The 21269-nt window shown below is 39.3% G+C and overlaps 1 protein-coding gene across 2 annotated transcripts; it reads right to left on the bottom strand.

The window, feature by feature from the left end:
* Positions 1-5995: 5995 nt before the first annotated feature.
* On the bottom strand, positions 5996-21008 carry ccdc65 (coiled-coil domain containing 65). Of its 2 annotated transcripts, none has more exons than XM_022192240.2 (9): positions 20872-21008; positions 17780-17962; positions 16078-16245; positions 14351-14520; positions 13141-13291; positions 12894-13052; positions 10190-10408; positions 8793-8900; positions 5996-6496 (listed from the first exon to the last, which is right to left on the bottom strand). In XM_022192240.2, the coding sequence occupies exons 2-9, from the start codon at positions 17906-17908 to the stop codon at positions 6230-6232; spliced, it is 1371 nt and encodes a 456-aa protein (XP_022047932.2). In that variant the 5' UTR covers positions 17909-17962; positions 20872-21008; the 3' UTR covers positions 5996-6229. The 2 variants fall into 2 exon arrangements, with proteins under 2 accessions (XP_022047932.2, XP_051794037.1); XM_051938077.1 differs by having other exon boundaries at positions 20801-20880.
* Positions 21009-21269: the final 261 nt, after the last annotated feature.

Here is a 21269-nt window from a genome sequence, read left to right as displayed (position 1 = left end):
TGGAGGTAATGTTTACACTGATAGTAAATGATATCAGTTGGATTTTTTAGGAGACACCGGAGCTCCGAGTTTAACCTCTGAGCAGATCGCTGTGAGCTGTTTCAGAAAAACAACTCATCAACGTTTCTATTTTTGCCTCCATTTTTATTTAAAGCAACAACGACTCACTGCTTCGCGGGGGCCAGTCGTGTATAGTTGGAAATCAGTGACAGCCAATAAAGTTGCAGCTTTCCTGACACTGTCCTCAGTACTGGGTCTCATCAGGATTGTGTGATTGGAAAAATGAATGAAATCACAGGGGGAGGATTAAATCAGTTCAAACCTCTTTCTATTCTTTTTTTTGTGTGCATGAACTACAGAGAGATTCTCTGGTATATTCATTATTGTATTTTTCCATTTTTGGTCTTTTTTATTTTTGTTCGTACTACTTACATGTCAGAAATGAAGAACTAAATTGAAAACAAATCAAAGAGAAGGGAATGTTTCTTTAAGTGACTAACTTGGTAATCTTCCTCAAAGTTTCAATGACAATATTCTACTGATTACTGTACATTATACACACATATAAATGAGACCTGCAGATGTAACTGAATGAAATGTGTTCTTTATTCACACAGAACAACAGTTCAACTGTTTCACAAACATGCCAAATCAAATTGAATAAAGAGCAAAAATTTTATATATATACGTATGCACATGATAAGCCAACAGCCCACCCTCTCACTCATTTTCCTTTTTCAGCCTCCCATCTCTGCTTTTCCACTTCAAAGAATGGAGACTCCTGTAACTCTGTGCAGGTCATCTCCTTGTCCATACCCTTATCTTTGTAGAAAGAAAAGGCTTTTGCTGGGCAGTAGATGTGCCTGCTACTCCAGGGAAGCAAGCGTGTATGTGTGGACTGTCCGGGCCCTGCCTTAGCTCCAGTCTGCAGAACCAGCATTTGCGTGTCCCTGTAGGCTGGGAGTCAGTCCTTTTTCTTTTTTGCTGTCCTCTCTCCTCCACCCTGTGTTTTGTTGCCTCCGGTTCACGCTGAAAGAATTCTGTCTGTGCAAAGTCTTTGAAGTCCATTTTTGCATCCGCCAGACATTCAGCACCATATGTTTTAAAAACCGTAGTTGAACAGTAGAAGTACCTGACCGGGCCCTGTTGGTAGAAGAAATGGACGGAAGAACCGTCATATTCATATTCATCAACCAAAATGAAATATATTTCATTTTGGTTGATGGCTATGACTGGTATTTATATTGTAAGTGACAATTTTGTGGTATTTTCTAAGATTCACAAGCGTCATGGTACTTGTGTCTAAACTTATGGCCATAGCTGTACTCTGTGGCCATGCCATACCATGTGCTGTCTTTGTTGTGAACCCAATATTTCTAATAAACAAGTTCACTGAAGTATAATAGGGAGCATCAACGTCACACTACGCATTACCATAGTGCTGTTTTTCGCAATAAACATGTCACACTAACAACAACAGGATACAGTTAATGTCTAAGACAGGCATGTCCAAAGTCCGGCCCAGGGGCCAATCACGGCCCACGGTAGGATTTCATACGGCCCGCAACTTCGGTCTTATAATGTATTATTTATGGCCCGCTAGCACTGTCTAACAGAATAAATAAATTACAAAACTTTAAAATGTTATTCCTCCTTTCACCACATGGTGGCAGCACCACTTTAATGCTATCTGGCTCTGCATCCTTGGTGAACCCCTCTGCTCATTGCTGCAATGCCGACTGCAAAGAAAAGGAGGAAAGTTGATAGCGAGGGCCGCTGCTTTCAGGAAAGATGGGAATTACCAGCCCGATCTCACGAGGATTCGTGAAACTCTCACGTAAAGTTTTGTTTCGGTTTCGTGCGTACCAACACGATTTCGTCAAGCAGGTGGATAAACTGACATGTAAGTCAAATCTAACGATCTGGCGACGTGTTGCTGGAGAGCCGGAGTCTTTATGGTCGGTGTGTAATTGGGAGAATAATTGTCAGCTGCTCAGACTCTGCCGGAGGTGACTGATTACCAGACCAGATTCAGCTGCTCCTCGTCAGCTCTGCTGACAGGAGAGGGAGCAAAAAGCATGAAGAGAGTTAGAATCATTTAACGTAGCAGTGTATGAGGGAAGGATCCTGACAAGAATCCAAAGGCTGCAAACGCGATTCTAAGAATGTCCAAAGGCTGCAAACGCGATTACACAAACAGTATACGCTGATGGACAGCTTAGATTGTCATGAATCCGCCGGTATAAACCACTTTCAGATGTGATTACCACAGCGGGTTTCGTTGTGAGCAACACGAAAAACATTTCGTTGTGAGCGGCACGAAAAACATGACGAAATTGTGTTGGTGCGCACGAAACCGAAACAAAAATTTACGTGACAGTTTCACAAATCCTCGTGAGACCGGGTTGGAATTACAGTACTTCTTCACTGAAGATTGAGGCAATTGCGTTTGTCTTATTTGTCAAGAGACTGTTGCCTTGTTTAAAGACTTTAACATAAAGAGACACTATCAAACTAAACATGCTAACACGTACGACAAGCTAACAGGGAGTGACTGCGCTGAAAAAGTAAAGCAACTCCAAGCTGCTCTGGCATCACAATAGCGATTCTTCATACGGGTCTGTGAGTCAAAGGAAAGTATCACCAAAGCAAGCTACGAAGTGGCCATGTTAATAGCTAAACATGGCAAACCTTTTACTGAAGGTGCATTTATCAAAGACTGTGTCATGAAAATGGTGGAGAACGTTTGCCCCGAGAAGAAGCAAGAATTTATGAATGTTTGTCTGGCACGTAACACTGTGGCACGGAGAGTCGAGGACATATCATCAGCTATTCAGAGACAACTAGGGGAAAGAGGATTGGCTTTTGATTATTTCTCATTAGCCTGCGATGAAAGCACCGATGCATCTGACACTGCACAGCTCTTGATTTTTTTAAGAGGAGTTGATGACAACATGAACGTAACAGAGGAGCTGCTTGATCTCCAAAGCCTTAAAGGCCAAACCAGAGGAACGGATTTTTTCGTTTCTGTTTGTGAAGCTGCTGATGATCTGAAACTGCCATGGAGTAAAGTTTCTGGGATCATTACCGATGGTGCGCCTGCCATGGATGGTGAGCAAAGTGGATTGTCCACACTGATCTGCAATAAAGTCAGCAAAGAAGGAGGTAACGCTATTAAACTTCACTGTATAATTCACCAGCAGGCTCTCTGCGCCAAACACCTCAAATTTGATCATGTTATGGAACCAGTGGTAAAGGCAATCAATTCTATTCGCTCTAAAGCTCTACACCACCGACAGTTTCAGCAGTTCTTGCTTGACATTCAGGCTGAATACGGAGACGTAATATATCACAACAATGTAAGGTGGCTCAGTCGGGGGTTCGCAATGCAGCGATTTTTCTCTCTCAAGGAGGAAATTGGACGTTTTTTGGGTGAAAAGGGGCAACCGATGGAAGAACTGTCCGATCCTGTATGGCCGGCAGATTTGGCTTTTTTGGTTGACATGATGAAGCATCTGAATGCGCTGAATGTTAATCTGCAAGGACAAAATGCAGTGGTGAGCCAGCTGTACGCTCACATCAAGGCCTTTGGAACCAAGCTGCAACTTTTCCAGAGACACTTGTCCGAAACGGAGCCCTGCACCGCGCACTTCCCAGCTTTGAAAGAGGTCATCGACAGTTTCCCACAGGACAAAATTGGTGCGCAAATGTTGAGTTATGCAACAGCTATCGCATCTCTTTCTATGGAATTTAACAAACGCTTTCGGGATTTTGCAGTTATTGAAAAGGACATGTTGCTTTTCTCTTCTCCCTTCTCCGTGGACCCTGATGATGCTCCTCCACAGCTGCAGCTGGAGCTCATTGAGCTGCAGTGTGATGATGAGCGGCGCGGTAAGCACCAGCAGCTTTCTCTTGTTGACTTTTATGGGCAGCTGGATAAAGGCAGGTTTCCAGAAATGCGAACATTTGCCAAGAAAATGCTGAGCTTATTCGGCTCCACATATTTGTGTGAGCAGACATTCTCTGTCATGAACTTAAACAAGAACAGACTGAGGTCAAGACTAAGTGACTCCCACTTACCTGACATTTTACGCATCTCAACCACTTCCCTCAAACCAGACCTGGCCTCTTTACTGAAATCCAAATCGCAGTACCACCCTTCTCATTAGTGTCAGCAAGTTATTGGTTTCTTGAACAATCTGAAATTGAATGTTTTGAACAGTAACATCTGTCACTATTAACAGTGAAAAGCCAAAAGCATACTTATGCACTTGGACTAATGGCACTTTTTTTTAATTTTATTATTACACATCTTGAATAAGATTTGGTTATAACTGTTTATGTTGTGTACCTGTAGATGTGACACAAACTATTACTCTCTGAAAGATCTTGTAAAAGACAAGAGAAAAATTCACTTGTTTTAAACTTTAATAACAGACAATTTTGCATTACATATAACTCCTGTTTAAAATGTTCATGAGGCAAAGATATTTATCAAACTCCTGGAAATTTAAGGTATTCATACAGTTCAATGTTCAATGTTCTCTGACTCTCCAGATATGAATTAAAGGCAGAATTGTGTTTTTAGAGTTGTTTACGTCTGCCTGAGTGGCTTATATTTGGTTACACTGCCATTTGAAAAATAAAGAGAATTGTGACAATGAAAATTGTTTTATAATAGTGTACATTTGCATGTAACTTTTGTGCTTAAAAAAACCATCAGAAGGAACTACTGGCCCCCGGGCATCTTCACTTTATCAAATCTGGCCCTCTTTGCAAAAAGTTTGGACACCCCTGGTCTAAGACACATTTAGCTGTTGAAAAAGAGAATATGTTTAAACTTACCGCTTGCTAAAAGATAGTTCTGACAGCTGTGGATGACTGTTTATCATTTTCCTCCGAGAGTTTAAAAAGGATCCGGAAGATGGAACGTGATTGGTCAAAAGTAAGCCCACAGGCTCGGGACGTGATTGGCCCAACGGAACATGAGGTCGTGCGCTGATTGGCTGGCTTGGGCTTACTTTGCTCTAACAGCAGAGGTAGCGGGATTGATGCCCGCATCTTCCAAGCTTTTTAACTTAATTTCTTTGTCTGTTTTCTGTAAAAACACGCTTTTAAAATACAAACAATGAAGAAACGATTACAGTAAGAAAGCCTTAAAAAGATCATTTCTATTTAAAACCAGCAAATATACATGCAGGGATAATTAAGAATTCTGATCAATTAAAAACTAAGAAATAACTGAATACATGCAGGAATAAGGACATGAATAAACTATTCAATTCTGAAATAAATAGAGAGATACAAATAAATATGTTCATGTTCATACACATAATTGAAATAAATTTAGCTTGTCTATATTTTTTAATCTTGTGAGTTAAATGACATTTTTATGTGCATCAATAAAAAAATGTTAGCCGCAATATTTTTACTTTCGAAATGAATTAATAGAAACATCATGTTCAGGATAAAGCAGCTTTACTGTAACAAATAAACTGTTATAGTTTTTAATTATATTGAGGCTCTGATTACAACAGATACGAGAATTTAACATAAAACTTTATCAAGGTAATTTTTGCATTATTATTTTATTGCTATGGTTCGGCATGAAATTATTTTCAGGAACATGTTTAGAGTGGCACTCAGGAGTTGAAGGAAGGTGTGAGTGTTTACAGCCAAACACAATTTATTGTTAAATATCTGCTAATGAATAAGCAAACCCAACACATGAAATCTAATGTCTGCTTCTAAAGAACCTTTTTACTGCTTGTATCCCAAAATAAAATAAAACAAAAGATTTCCTTTTATTTTTTCTAATTTTTAAAATAATGTTTCTGCTGTTTCAAAGTGACAAAACAAACTGTTTTTTTATTTTTATGGATCGACTATTGGCTCCAACAGAAGTGGCTGTCAGTGCTGCCACAAGGGGGCGCTGCTCACCTGCAAATGCATCATTCCAAAAATAAAGGTGAAAATACTCCACAAGAAAAACATGTGAAGACTCCAAACTTTAATCAACATTTTTTCAAATCCAAAGTTAACGACAAAAACATTACATTTCTCTGTATATGTCTGTTTGGAGGTTTGTTGTTTACTTCACAAACTGCAGGAACTTCAGTCACAACATTCACAGATTTACTTGTTGCACTGTTGGCTTCAGTCTACATTCAGTGAGTTTAAATAGGACAGTCGGACACAAACTGAAGCACTCATGAATAACGGTGTGGTGTTACAGGGAGTGTCTGACGACGTGGACGGCCTCAATGACGGTGTGGCGTCTGCCAGTGGTCGACGGGACGGTCGTGGTCGGGGCCTGGGACACGGCCAGCAGAGCGTGGCGTCCGTCGATGGCATCGTCCTGCTGAAACAGCAGTGCCTCCAGCTGCTCGTTCTCTCGGCGCAAATCGTCTCCGTGTTTCCTCAGGATTTCTCTCTGCAGCACGGCGGCGTTGAGTCGCTGTATCAGCTGCTGCAGATCCAGGAACTCACCGACCTCCTGCAGAACGTCAGACGGACACACAGACGACAACCACCACCGCTTTGAAGTAACTAATCTAAATCGCAAGCTGTGTGCAGAAGATGGACGTTGCCTATGAGGACTGAAAAGTGACGTTTTACACCTGCAGTTTTCCCAACAGCCAGCAGGGGGCGACTCCTTTGGCTGTCTGCTTGTATAAAGGTTTATGAGAAAATGAGTCGACTTCTAACTTGATCTGTTCCCTCAGTAAACTTCTTCCTAGTGAGTTCATGGTCTTAACTGCTCGTTTCACATTTCCTTCAGTACATTATGATGTTTATTTAGTAAATTATCGTCACATTTTGAGGTAAACAAACGATAAAATGGGGCTTTTGTGTTTGGACAATGTGTGACTAAATACATAAAATGGTTTCTTTCATGTGGCAGACTTAAAGCTAAACAGCTACTGTGATTTTGGTTGAAAAGGTACTTTTCTTCTTCACTGGTTCAGTCAGAAACTATTCATTGTTATGTTTTTAGCAGTATATACCTAGAAACTTAGCTGCTAACCTGTCGCGTTGCCATTAAAAGGCTTTTATTGGTCGTTAAGTAGTGTTTAAACACAAACTGTCCCTCCTTTTAAACAACTAAACTCCACCAGCTAAACTCAGCTCATTTAACTTTAAGCAAAATTGAAAATAACCAGAATAATTAGATCCGTCGCTTGGTTTGACGTCCGCTACGTTGACTTTGAAAACTGTTTGCTTAGTTTAAAAGTCCTGACAAAAGATTTGACCGATCATGTTCTGTTTCTCTAAAATAAAAAAATGCCCACAAACTGAACTAACCAATTATTAGCATCTTTTTACTGCATAACCTGACTAAGCTAACAGACTTGTAACTTTGTCAGGCAATCATCTTTTCGTCCAATGGGAGATCAGCACTGTGAAAACACTAGAAGTTTGTCAAAGTGGGACACAAATACACCAGAAAAACGGTTTTATTTGTCCAAAAAACACTAAATTCAGTGATAACTCCTAAAATCTTCCTCAGAATTTTAAAAACACTGTTCTTACAGCTCAGTTCAGCATTTAGTGACATTTTTAAGTGGATGAACAGGATTTGTCTTCATTATTTGGTAACTTTGGAGAGTTTTTTCAGGAGCTCTGTGGTGAAATGCTGGACATGCTTTATAATAGTAAAAATAATAATTTTAGTTGTATAGCACCTTTCAGAAGAACATTCACAAAGTGCTTTGACAGGCATAACAGAGTGATAAAAGAGAAATAAAAGAGAACTTTACTGGAAGGGGAGTCTATAAAAGTGGGTTTTAAGAAGTGATTTTTACTGCACTTCCTGAAATATCTCATACTTCTCTCTAACAACATAAAGTTTGGCAGAGATACTGCAGACAAAATAAGAGTGAAAGCCTGTGAATCTCAGCCTGACACCCCACATTATGACTGATTAACTGCAACTGAAATGCAAGGACTCTTAAAAAGGTGAAGAGCTAATCTAAAATGCGTTGAAATTCCTCCAGCATTCACTCCATGATTTGGATGCAAACACCCTCAAATTAAAGCTGAAAGTCTGAACTTAACCCTTGTGTCGTCCTGCAGGTCAAAGTTGACCCTTCTTAAGGTTTGAAAATGTGGAAAAAATATTTTTTCACAGTGAAACTTCTGATTTTCAACATTTTTGGGAAATCTTTGAACATTTTTTGGTGGAAAAAAGAAACATCAAAAATGTTTCTGAAGAACATTCACATAAAAATCTACCAAAATTCGCTGGATTTTGGTTGATTTTTATGTGAATGTTCTTAAAAATGAGAAGTTTTACTGATGTATAAGTAATCACTTCAGATATTTTTAGGATTTTTTTGGAAAGATTTTAATCATTTTTTGAAAATATTTACAAGAATTTTCTTGCCAAATTTGGGGGATTTTTTAAAATAACACTTTTAAGGAATTATTGGAATTTTCTTCTCGAAGGTTTTGGAAATTTGGGGAATTTTTTTTGGCTGAATTTTTGATTTTTTTCAGGCAAGGAAACAATATTTTTAGTGCCCATAAATGAGGACAACAGGAGGGTTAAAAAGATGGAGAGTTCATCTAAAATGCGTTGTAATTCCTCCGCTGTTCATCTGATTTGGATGCAAATACTCTCAAATTAAAGCTTAAAGTCTGAACTTAAAGTGCATCTTGATTGTTTTACTTCAAACCCATTGTGGTGGAGTACAGCAGCCAAACACTGAAAATGATGTCCATGTCCAAATATTTATGGAGCTGACAGTGAATGGAGGGAGTTAAACTGATCCACCAGAATCACATCCTACCTCTGCTGCTGTGTTTCTCTGCTCCTCCGTTGGACGTGATGAAGGCGAAGACAAAGAGATACTTTCCTGCTTGCAGCACATCTCAGCCACAAGCAGAAGCTTCTCAGCCTGAAACATGGCAGCAGAATGAGAATCAGAACCAGCTGACAGTCGCAGGTCTGCCGGTGGACAGACAGGCGTTTGGTGAAAGGAACAACTCAAAATCCTACCAAGTCTATTTTTCTTATTTTCAGTCAAAATGTCTCATCCCACTTGATTTAAGATAAATTCACTTAACAAGAGACATTTCAGCAAGATGGAGGGACTTGTTTTAGGACAACGCATCTTAAATATCTTGTTAAGTCGAACAATCTTGAAATTATCTTGTTTTGAGTTGAATTTTACAAGAAAACTCAAAATAAGCTTAACCCTCGTGTCGTCCTGCAGGTCAAAATTGGCCTATTTTACAGTTAGAAAATGTGGAGAAAAAAAAAGATTTTCACATTGAAAACTTCCACATTTTCAACATTTTTTGTGAAATTTTTGAACATTTCTTGATCGAAAAAAAAAACAAATGTTAAAAAAGTGTTTCTTTAAAAACATTCAGAAAAAAAAAAAAATCAACCAAAATCCAGTGAATTTCGCTGGATTTTGGTTGATTTTTTATGTGAATGTTCTTACTGAAAACATTAGAAGTTTTACTGATATATATGAAACCATTTCAGATATTTTCAGGATTTTTTTGGAAGATTTTTATGAATTTTTTGAAAATATTTACAATTTTTATTTATATTTTTTATCTTTTTAATTTTTATTTCTTGCCAAGTTTCGGGATTTTTTTTTAAAAAAAAAATCAAACTTTTAAGAGAAACTTTTAAGAAATTTTCTTCCTGAAGGTTTTGCAAATTTTCAGGAAATTTGGGGAATTTCTTTTGCTGATATTTGGATTTGTTTCAGACAACAAAACAATATTTTTTGGTGCCTGTAAATGAGGACAACAGGATGGTTAAGACACCTAAGCTGGACAATCGTAATAAAATACAGCTTAAAATAAGTTTCCCAGCTAATTTTAAGATCTCAGTATTCTAAATTTCAGGAAATCTTACCAAGACATTTTTCACTTGTTCTATTGGCAGATTTTATGCCTGTGCACCAATGAAGAGAGGGCTAAGTGTAAACCATGGCTCCTCTTCATCAGTTTTTGGCCAATAAGATGACAGCACATTTCATCAAACACTGTATGCTGTGACCTTCATCCATTCCTGGGAAAACGCCTACAGATGAACACTTTGTTGACTGTAATCCTTTGGTCAGTATTGGTCCTGGAATTCAAGCTTAATTTCACATCACAGAATAAACAACTTTACCTGAGAGAAGCTGCTTGTCTTCTATCTCAAAAAAACGCTCAACAGTTTCACCTTGGAGAAGGCGGCCTGCAGCTTGCCGGCGGTGTTTCCGTCGTGGATGCTGAACTCGGTGAGCTGCTTCCTGGCTGCCGTGCGAGCTCGGATCAGCGTGTTCCTGAGGTTGGAAAGTTTGTGGTTCACCTCGTTCTTGGCGGCCGCCAGGTCACTCTCCATCAAGCTGCCTTCTGCTTTACCGAGCTTCACCTGCTCCCTCAGGAGGAGAACGTCCTCCTGGTGCAGGAAGAGAACCGAGAGGGAACGTATCAAAGACTGCAACTGAGAACTGTTCTCTGGATTAAATGATCAGTTGTTTTTTTCTATGAAACGCCTGTGGACGATGATAAATTATTATTTTTGTCAACAACCCAAAGTATAACAGGAAATATTCTCACTGAAAATGCTGCAATCAAATAATTTCAAGACTTTTTCTTTAAAAGTTAATCAAAACAAAACATTTATTTTTAAAATGTTGGCGATTGATTTAACCCTTGTGTCGTCTTGCATGTCAAAATTGACCCGTTTTAAAGTTTGAAAATGTGGGGAAAAAAAATATTTTCACAGTGAAACTTCTGATGTCCACATTTTCAACATTTTTGGGAAATCTCTGAACATTTTTTGGTGGAAAAAAAGAAATGTTAGAAATGTTTCTTTAAGAACATTCACCAAAAAAATCAACCAAAATCCAGCAAAATTCGCTGGATTTTGGTTGATTTTTGTGTGAATGTTCTTAAAGAAAATATTAGAAGTTTTACTGATATACAGTGGGTACAGAAAGTATTCAGACCCCTTGAAATTTTTCACTCTCTGTGTCATTGCAGCCATTTGCCAAAATCTAAAAAGTTCATTTTATTTCTCATTAATGTACACTCAGCACCCCATCTTGACAGAAAAAAAGAAATGTAGAAATTTTTGCAAATGTATTAAAAAAAGAAAAACTGAAATATCACATGGTCAGAAGTATTCAGACCCTGTGCTCAGTATTGAGTAGAAGCACTCTTTTCAGCTAGTACAGCCATGAGTCTTCTTGGGAATGACGCAACAAGTTTTTCACACCTGGATTTGGGGATCCTCTGCCATTCTTCCTTGCAGATCCTCTCCAGTTCTGTCAGGTTGGATGGTGAACGTTGGTGGACAGACATTTTGAGGTCTCTCCAGAGATGCTCAATTGGGTTTAGGTCAGGGCTCTGGCTGAGTCAGTCAAGAACGGTCACAGAGTTGTTCTGAAGCCACTCCTTTGTTATTTTAGCTGTGTGCTTAGGGTCATTGTCCTGTTGAAAGGTGAACCTTGGGCCCAGTCTGAGGTCCTGAGCACTCTGGAAGAGGTTTTCCTCCAGGATATCTCTGTACTTGGCCGCATTCATCCTTCCTTCAATTGCAACCAGTCGTCCTGTCCCTGCAGCTGAAAAACACCCCCACAACATGATGCTCCCACCCCCATGTTTCACTGTAGGGATTGTATTGGACAGGTGATGAGCAGTGCCTGGTTTTCTCCACACATACCGCTTAGAATTAACACCAAAAAGTTCAATCTTGGTCTCATCAGACCAGAGAATCTTATTTCTCATAGTCTGGGAGTCCTTCATGTGTTTTTTGCCAAACTCTATGCGGGCTTTCATGTGTCTTGCACTGAGGAGAGGCTTCCGTCGGGCCACTCTGCCATAAAGCCTCGACTGGTGGAGGGCTACAGTGATAGTTGACTTTGTGGAACTTTCTCCTATCTCCTGACTGCATCTCTGGAGCTCAGCCACAGTGATCTTTGGGTTCTTCTTTACCCCTCTCACCAAGGCTCTTCTCCCACCATTGCTCAGTTTGGCTGGACGGCCAGGTCTAGGAAGAGTTGTGGTCGTCCCAAACTTCTTCCATTTGAGGATTATGGAGGCCATTGTGCTCTGAGGAACCTTGAGTGCTGCAGAAATTCTTTTGTAACCTTGGCCAGATCTGTGCCTTGCCACAAATCTGTCTCTGAGCTCCTTGGTCAGTTCCTTCAACCTCATGATTCTCATTTGCTCTGACATGCACTGTGAGCTGTAAGGTCTTATATAGACAGGTGTGTGCCTTTCCTAATCAAGTCCAATCAGTTTAATTAAACACAGCTGGACTCCAATAAAGAAGCAGAACCATCTGGAGGAGGATCAGAAGAAATGGACAGCATGTGAGTTAAATATGAATGTCGCTGCAAAGGGACTGAATACTTATGACCATGTGATATTTCAGTTTTTCTTTAATAAATTTTCAAAAATTTCTACATTTCTGTTTTTTTCTGTCAAGATGGGGTGCTGAGTGTCCATTAATGAGAAATAAAATGAACTTTTTAGATTTTGGCAAATGGCTGCAATGACACAGAGAGTGAAACATTTCAAGGGTCTGAATACTTTCCGTACCCACTGCATATGGAATCACTTTAGATATTTTTAGGTATTTTTGGGAAGATTTTTACTCTTTTTTGATTATATTTACAGGAATTTTCTTGCCAAATTTGTGGGATTATTTTTAAAATAATACTTTTAATTCAAAACTTTAAATTTTTAAGGAATTATTGGAATTTTCTTCCTGAAGGTTTTGCAAATTTTCAGAAATTTGGGGATTTTTTCAGACAAGGAAACAATTTTTATTGGCACCCGTAAAAGAGGACAACAGGAGGGTTAAAATAGTTCCAACAGTTAGATGAACAGTTGCAGCTCCGGCACCGGACGCCTCTGACCATCGCTGCACTGACCTCCAGCTTCTTCTGTATCTCCTCATTGCTCTCGATGTCGTGCTGGTTGTTTGTGAGCATCTGGTCCAGCTTGCTCAACTCCAAGGCCCTCCCCTGCAGAGCTTCGCTGTAGTGCAGGTAGACCTCCTTCAGCTTCTGGTGTTCGTCTGGAGCCGCCGTCTGTCCAACAGAGGAACACACCCAGCTCAAACCAGAGCCACCTTTGGGGCTTCTGTCACGGCGTTAGAGGGTTCGACCTGGGAGCTACCTTCTCATGGTCGGCGCCCACGTAGCGCGACAGGCTTCCTTTGTAGAGCGTGTGGATCTCCTTCATCCAGTCACTGTGCTGCTGATCTGCAGACAGCTTCAGGTCCTGCAGTTTGAGTCGCTGCTGCTCACACTGGCTCAGCATCTGCTTCCTGAAAACACAACATTAGAGATGCTTTAATATCAGGAAGAGTTAATTAGCTCTCGGCTGTTGATCTGAGTTAATTTGAGTGTTTGTTTGTTTTTTATTAAAAGAAGTTCAAATTCTCTGATTACTGCTTTTTGAATGTGAATATTTTCTACTTTCTTCCTTCTATGACCTCAAACTGAATATATATGTGTTGAGGACAAAACAAGACATTTGTCATCTTTGACTGTTAAACACTGATTGATATTTTATTGGCCAAACTGTCAATGAAGCAACAACAACAACGGCAATAATTGTCCGAGAATAAACCGTTATCAAACCAAACTTTACTCTAAAAAGTTCTCATTTAAAGCCAGACAGAGAGCGTATTTAATTCATCCTGATTTTTAGCTCTGATTGGTCGCATTTTCCATCATTTTCTGACATTTTATAGACAAAACTGTCAATCAAACAACAGCAGCAGCATTAATTGCTGCCCTTGAATAAACCCTCATCAAACTAAACTTCATTCTAAAAAGTTCTAATTTAATTCAAACTGATTTTTAGCTCTGATTTGGTCACCTCCAGCAAATTTTAGAATCAGGATGACTTTCTGTCAGATTTGTTATCATGTGACAATTAATCAATTAGTCGTCAGCTATTACAACTATCGACAACTATTTTGATGAGTTTGTGTTTTTTTTAGGTGTGAAACTGTTTAAATTCTTTGATTACAGCTTTTTAAATGTCAATATTTTCTACTTTCTTCCCTCTATGACTGCAAATTGAATATATTTGTGTTGTGGATGAAACAAGACATTTGTCATCTTGGACTTTTCATCATTTTCTGACATTTTATGGCGCAAACTATCAATTAAACAACACCAAGAACAACCCTGGAATGGACCTTCATCAAACCAAACTTCATTCTAAATCCCGTTTTATTTTCTTAACTTATTTGTCTTGTGTGTTTAAAAGGGAGAAAGTCATCTGGAGTTTCACTGTACGCTGTGCATAATGACAACAAAGCTTTCCTATTTTATCCTATGAAGCCTCGGTGGATGCTGGGTGAGGCTGGACTGACCTCTCGGCGCTCAGCGTGGCCTTCAGGTCCTGCATGCAGTCCTCCCACTGCTCCTGCAGGCGCTGCAGCCGTCGGTCCTGCTGCGCCAACAGCTGCTCCACCTGCTGCAGGTGAGAGCGCTGAGCATGCGCCGCCTGACACGCCGCCTCCTGCAGGTCATTCTCCACTCTCTGCAGCAAAAACACAGGCAGCATCATTCCGCCGTGAGGGGAAAACACTTTCTTTAAGGTGATTACACTCGCTGTGGGCGATGCTGAGAACAGGATCCAGCTCTGGTGTTGGGAGGAACTTGTTCCTGCTTGGAAAATGAAGCTTTTTCAATAACCAGTGGACAAATTCAATTTAGTTCAGTTTTACTTCTATAGCACCCATTCACGGCATACACTACAGGCCAAACATTTGGAAGCAGCTTCAAGTTTCTGTTCTCAGTGTCTTTGTTAAAAACCAGTATGAATTTGATGGATTATGGGATGTATTTACTGCATGAGCAGACTTTGCTTTCATTGATGTGGACCATTTTCCTCAGTTTACCTTCAGTTATCCATTGACGTTACCAGGCTATTATTGAATAAATGTTAACAAGAGAAAGGGACTTTTAGAGTTGAGAAGATTTACAAGAGTCACAACTACGGTGCAAAAGTAAAAAAACAAATCCCAGTTTGCATTATTCACTTTAGATCCTTGACTTTTAGAAGTTTGCACACAAAAATCCCAATAAATCTCAGCCGTGTCCAGGATGTCCCTAAAGTCTGGACACAAGAAATCTCATTAACTATAATTGTTTTGCCTCCACAGATTAAATATGGCTTTGTTGAAAGAAGCAAGAGTTCAAGTGGAACTTCTGAGTGGACGTGAAGGATGGACGTATCGAAAGATAGCAGATGACGACAAAGCTATATTTAATCTGTCGGGGCAAAAAAATTCTAGTGAATGAGATTTCCTGTGTGCAGACTTTAGGGACGCCCTGTAAAAGTACCACTGAAGAAACAGATGAGTTAAGTAGCAAAAGCACAGATACAAATACCTGATAATCATAGTAAAACTCTATTCTGAAGTGTGACCCTCTATATAAAAATGCTGTTTATTTCTTTGCAAAGTAAGCCAATGACACTACGATCTTTTTTGTACAAATTTGATCTTGCTTCCAAACTTTTGGCCTGTAGCATCGCTACGACAACACGGTTCCTGTTGTTCTATCTACAGACGGAATACTTAAATTAGCTTAAACTAGCTAAACACTGCAACTAGCCGAGCTGTGTGTTAGCAGCAGAACTCCGAGTTTCACTTCTTTTAAAAAAATGAAGTTTTTACTGTCAGATATTAAATTATAATTGAACATTTTTGAGGTTTAAGAAGTGCAGAAACTGGTCCACTGTCTGAGGCTATCAGAAGATCATCCCTGTGAGACAGAAAATGTGGAAAAAGTTCTCTTTCTTGCAACCATTTACTAAAAGAAACAAGCAGTTCTGCCTTATTAGAATGTGAGTGTGACTGTTTGTCTCTATATGTAGCCCTGTGACAGACTGGTGACCTGTCCAGGTGTCCACTGTCTTCACCCTAAGTCAGCTGGGATAGGCCCCCGTGACCCTAATGAGGATAAAGCGCTGTATAGATAATGGATGGATGGATGGATGTTGTTTAACACACAGCAGGTAGAAATGCTTCTGGACTTCCAGCTGCATCACCTGCTTCCGACCAGCAGAGCGTGGAAGAGGTGAAGCTCTCACCTGGATGACGACGTTCAGCTCGTCCAGCTGCCTCTCCAGCGTCTGCTGCAGCACCGCGGTGTCTTCATGGAGCTCGACGGCTCGAGTCTGACGGAGGATCGTCCTCCAGCTTTCGTTCAGCTTCAGCTGGTTCACCGCCGTGTTCCTCTCCTCCTTCTGCAGCTTGTCCTGATTCAGGCAGAGAAACATCAGGAGAAGATGAAGGAGCTGCTCAGCAAACACGACCAGGAAGTGTTCCTCCCGGTTTCTATTTACTGCTGGCAGATTTGAAAGGATTTTAGTTGTTTTTTTTTAAATCGCCAAAACTACACCAGTTATCAGCCAGAAACTGTAAAGACTGAAAATAAGCTCAGATTGTCAACATTCCCACGGTCCCTGATTGTGTCATATGTGAGCTCTGTCAGGAAAACGAACAAATTCTAAGCTTAAACTCATGATGCTTCATCAAAATCGCTTTTCTTCATGTTGTGTTTGCACAAGATCCTGTAAAAACAGCAACAATGTGAGCTCAAGAAAACGTTATTGACTCGTGAAAAGTTCCGTGTTTCCAGGTTGAACCGCAGGCAGTGTTCCCACAAAACAAACGGGATCATGAAAATGAATGCAGCATGGTTTAAAACCAGCAAACAGAGGAGCAGGCTGGTGGAGGATACATCCAGAATGGTGAAACATCTTTCTAGAGGCGATGTGCAGAGTGGTGAAGGTTTGTAAAGGTTGTATAAAGTGTAGAAATTAGAGACGACATGAAGTGCTGTTTTTCAGTGAAAGTAACTGCTAATTTAAATTTGTCCACTGTACTTCCACAGCTTTTATGTGTTTTGTATGTATAAATTTTATACATTTACAAGGCAGGGAGACAAATGAACCTTCTTACTTTATAGGCCCACTTTATTTTGTGGCATGGTGGTCAGGATTACTACACAGATGTGGAAATGAATGTACATTTTTAAAAAGTTCTACATCTTGACAAGTTATAAAACACTAAATCATTAAGTTCCAGATACCTGCGACTTAATGTTTTGCATCTTAGACAAACCGTGATCTATAGGTTATAATGTGTAAATGATAAACTGAGGCACGATGATGTTAAAATTTCACTTATTTTTCTTGAGAAATTTCAGGTTGTTCATAGTGTTTTGGAAAAAGATAATTCATTAAATGTGAACTTTTTTAGAATGTACTTTTTTGCACTAAAACAAAGAAAAAATGTGGAGTTATTTATGAGTTATTATGCTGTAATTTTACTGGTCCGGCCCATTTGAGATCAAATTGGGCTGAATGTGGCCCCAAACTATGACAAGTTTGACCCCAATGCCTTAGAGGGCCAGGATTTTATATTCTAGTGAAAAATGAGCCACAGTGAGGAAAAATGTGATGAGAACAAATAACCTCCAGGAACTGCTGGTGCTTCAGAGGATTTAAGACTTCCTTTAAAGCTTCTCTAGAAGGTTTAACTGCTCATCATCCTCCTGCTTCTTACTAGAACAGACCAGAAGCTTTAACCATTAACCCCCACAGCGTGACTCAACAAAACTGCTCCTACAGACGACAGAGAAACCACAGTCCTGTCGTGTCCACACTTATCACACAGTGAGGAGCTGCTGCTGTGTGGATCAGGAGGGTTTGAGCTTTATAGAGACTGCAGGTGTAACAAACAACGCAGGATGTCTGATTGTGGTTCTTCATGCTGATGTTTAAAGACCTTCAGAAACAGTGTGAGCGTCTCCTCCTTCTTCTTGGCCATCTCCTCCTCGGCCTGAGCTCTCTGCTGCTGCTGTACCAGCCTCTCCTCCTCCGTCTTACCGCCACCTTTCTTGGTTTTCTTCGGCATGATTCCTCCTCTTCTTTCTCCCACTCTGGTTCACACTGCTGGTGGTTTGACTGACTGCAAAACACATCAGACAGGAATTCAGAGTCAGAGGTTTATGGTTGTGTTTCAGGCTAGAAAATGAAAGTTCATACACCATTGTTTGTTTTAGTAAAAATATCAGATTACAGGAAAATTCAGATTCTGTTGCTGATGGATGCATGAAAACGGCACGAATCCACTCGAGGAGAAGGACAAGAAACTTTGCTTAACCCTCCTGTTGTCCTCAACAAAAATATTGTTTCCTTATCTGAAAAAAAAAATTCAACAAAAAAATTCCCCAAATTTCTGAAAATGTGCAATACCTTCAGGAAGAAAATTCCAGTAATTCCTTAAAAGTTTCCCTTAAAAGTATATATTTTTTTAAAAAATCCCCCATATTTGGCAAGAAAATTCTTGTAAATATTTTCAAAAATGAGTAAAAATCTTCCAAAAAAAATCCTAAAAATATCTAAAGTGATTACATATATATGAGTAAAACTTTCAATATTTTGTTTAAGAACATTCACTAAAAAAAATCAACCAAAATCCAGCGAAATTCACTGGATTTTGGTCGATTTTTGTGAATTTTCTTAAAGAAACATTTTTTTAAAAATTATTTCCACCAAAAAATGTTCAAAGATTTCCCAAAAATGTTAAAAATCTGAACATCAGAAGTTTCACTGTGAATTTTTATTTATTTTTTTCCGCATTTTCAAACTTTAAAACGGGTCAATTTTGACCTGCAGGAAGACACGAGGGTTAAGTTACGACATTAAAACCAAACTTCATCACAACCTATACCAGGTAAAATGAGGCAAGTTTAGTTAGGAAAAGATCCAAAAGCAACAGCAGAATCAGCAGATTGATGGTAGTATTATATCAGCATGAGATTTCCTCAGTATTATCAAGTGAATGCAGATGATAATTATCTGTAAGGGGTCTCCAGTGACATTAAATGTTTAACTTCAGCTTGCTACAAAGTAATTTTACTTCAGCATGATTTTTCATTCAGGACTTTTGCTTGTACTGGTACTTCTGCTTTCCGCATACAACAGAAGTGATTACACCCCTGTGCTACAACAATTAAATGTCAAATTATTCTAGGTTGTCTTAACTCTCAAGCTCTGCATTATTTCTAAGTTGACCAGTACTTCCACTTGTGAACAATCAAACAAACAAATACTATCAAAAGACTATACTGAAAACACAGGCGCCAAAGTAGAATCCTAACACAAAAAAAGTGAGCACAACTGTGATCACCTGTGACTTTCAGTCAGCCTAACTGCATGAACACGGCTACAAAATAAGCTGTTAACCATCTCATTTTAAGACATACGGGTTGTGTCGATCTGCATGTCTGCATCATGGCTCCATATGGTAAAGAAATGCCAGAGGAACCACAAAACGTGATTGCGAGACGACGCAAACATGGAAAAGGATACAAGGAGATCAGTGAAACACAGTCACAGCAGTAATCAGGATCTCACAGAAGGAGCTATAGGACTACTAATCATGGCTGCAGTGGTCGTCCTGCTAAAATGACTCCAGGGACAGTGAACTGTTTTCACAGTCTAGCTGGCACAAGAAACAGCAGCTGCTTCAGATTTGACAAAGAGGTTATCAGTGGAAATCAGACTTTCTGAGAAGTTCAGACACTTCAGAACATCAACCTCTAAGGACGGCATTCATGAAAACAACTTTGCCCTTTAGTACAAAATGGAAAGCTTAACTTTGCTACATGAAAAAGAAAAGAAGCCTGATGGATGCTGGCAGAACGTTCTTTGGTCAGATAATGAATTCGTTCAGCTCAGATGGAGTCCAAGCATGTTTGGTGTGAACCTGATCAGGACTACCACAGTGAATGCATCATCCTGGCAGTGAAGAACAGAGGTGGTAATGCGATGATAATGTGAGGATACGAGGCTGTATGAGTGTAAAAGGCGCTGGGGAGACGACACGAATGTCTGCAGATAAACAACATAAGATTACGTCTGGTCTGCAGATGCCCAAAGGAGATGAATATTCAAATTTGATAACTTTTAAAAGCACAAAATCACCCGAAAAATAAGCAAATATGCGCCCTGACTTTAATCTAATAGAACGTTTTACAGGAATAATTTCTAAAGAATGACAGAACATCTATCCAGAAATGTTTTATCTTCCATGTCGAGGAGATTTGAGATATTATCAAAAATAAAAGTGGACATGTATTGAAAAAATGAAATGAATATAATGAAAGGTGCTCTGACTTTTGTTGCAGTGAGTTCCTACTGTAGGCTTGAATTTTTAATCGGTAGTTTTCTTCCTTTTAAATTTTACAGCACAGCAGATGCTCCAGTGTTCAGCGTAGAAGTAATCAGATTACTTTACAGTGATTCCTTTAATAATAATTTGACATTTAAGTGATATTACACAGGGCTGCACTTACTTCTGTTGTTTCTGTCACTGTCTGGGGTCAATAAATGTTGACTGTGAAAACTTTATTCCACTAATTAAAACACAAACAGCTGCTATTTTCACGTTGAGCCCAAATGTTTCACACATCTTAAACTGGGATGTCCAGCAGCCTTCAAGACACTAAGTGGAGCTAAAAGCTAAAAATAAACAAAAAACAACAACAACAAAAAACGTTGTCATTGATTTTCAGGTTTAATCGTGGATCAGAAGTGAGCCTCACATCATGTCCTGTGTGCAAATAAATCATAATTAATACAGAATAACTACATTTAGCTTCGACAGAAAGGCTCCTGATTTTCTGCGGAATGCTTAAATTAGCTTAAGCTTGCTAAACATACGAGCTAGCTTAACTAGCCTAGCTGTGTGTTAGCAGCACAACCCAGTTTCGCCTCTTTAATAAACAAATAAAGTTTTTACCGTCAGACATTGAATTATAGTAGAACATTATTGAGGTTTAAGTAGAATCCATGTGAAATTGTTGATCTTACCGGACAGAAAACGAGCCAAAATCTGTCAGAAAGCTGTTGCCAAGTGTTTGTGGTAGGTCACCATGGCAACGGTGTCACCGTCATAAAGTGATCGTTGCGCATTTTTATTTTATTTTTGTTATATTTTATCTTATGTTATATATTTCTTTAAAGGAAGCCTCGTGAGGGAAAAAAATAAAGCGATATTACAACACTACCTGAAAAAATTATTTATTTCCTTTAGTCTTCTGCTTGTTGGATTTCCATCGGAGTATTTCGGGAAAATCTAAGCCGGCCGAATTAACCATCAGCAGCTCCTGAGTGCTGTTCAGTTTTAAATTCAGTTAAAGATGTCGCTGAATGGCCATAAGGCTGAAATCAACGTAAAATTGTGATTTTTTCCAGGCAGGTTCTGATTT

This window comes from Acanthochromis polyacanthus, chromosome 17 (genome assembly GCF_021347895.1).
Source record: "Acanthochromis polyacanthus isolate Apoly-LR-REF ecotype Palm Island chromosome 17, KAUST_Apoly_ChrSc, whole genome shotgun sequence".
NCBI classification, from domain to species: Eukaryota; Metazoa; Chordata; class Actinopteri; family Pomacentridae; genus Acanthochromis; species Acanthochromis polyacanthus.
This window is presented reverse-complemented; position numbering and strand designations above follow the sequence as displayed.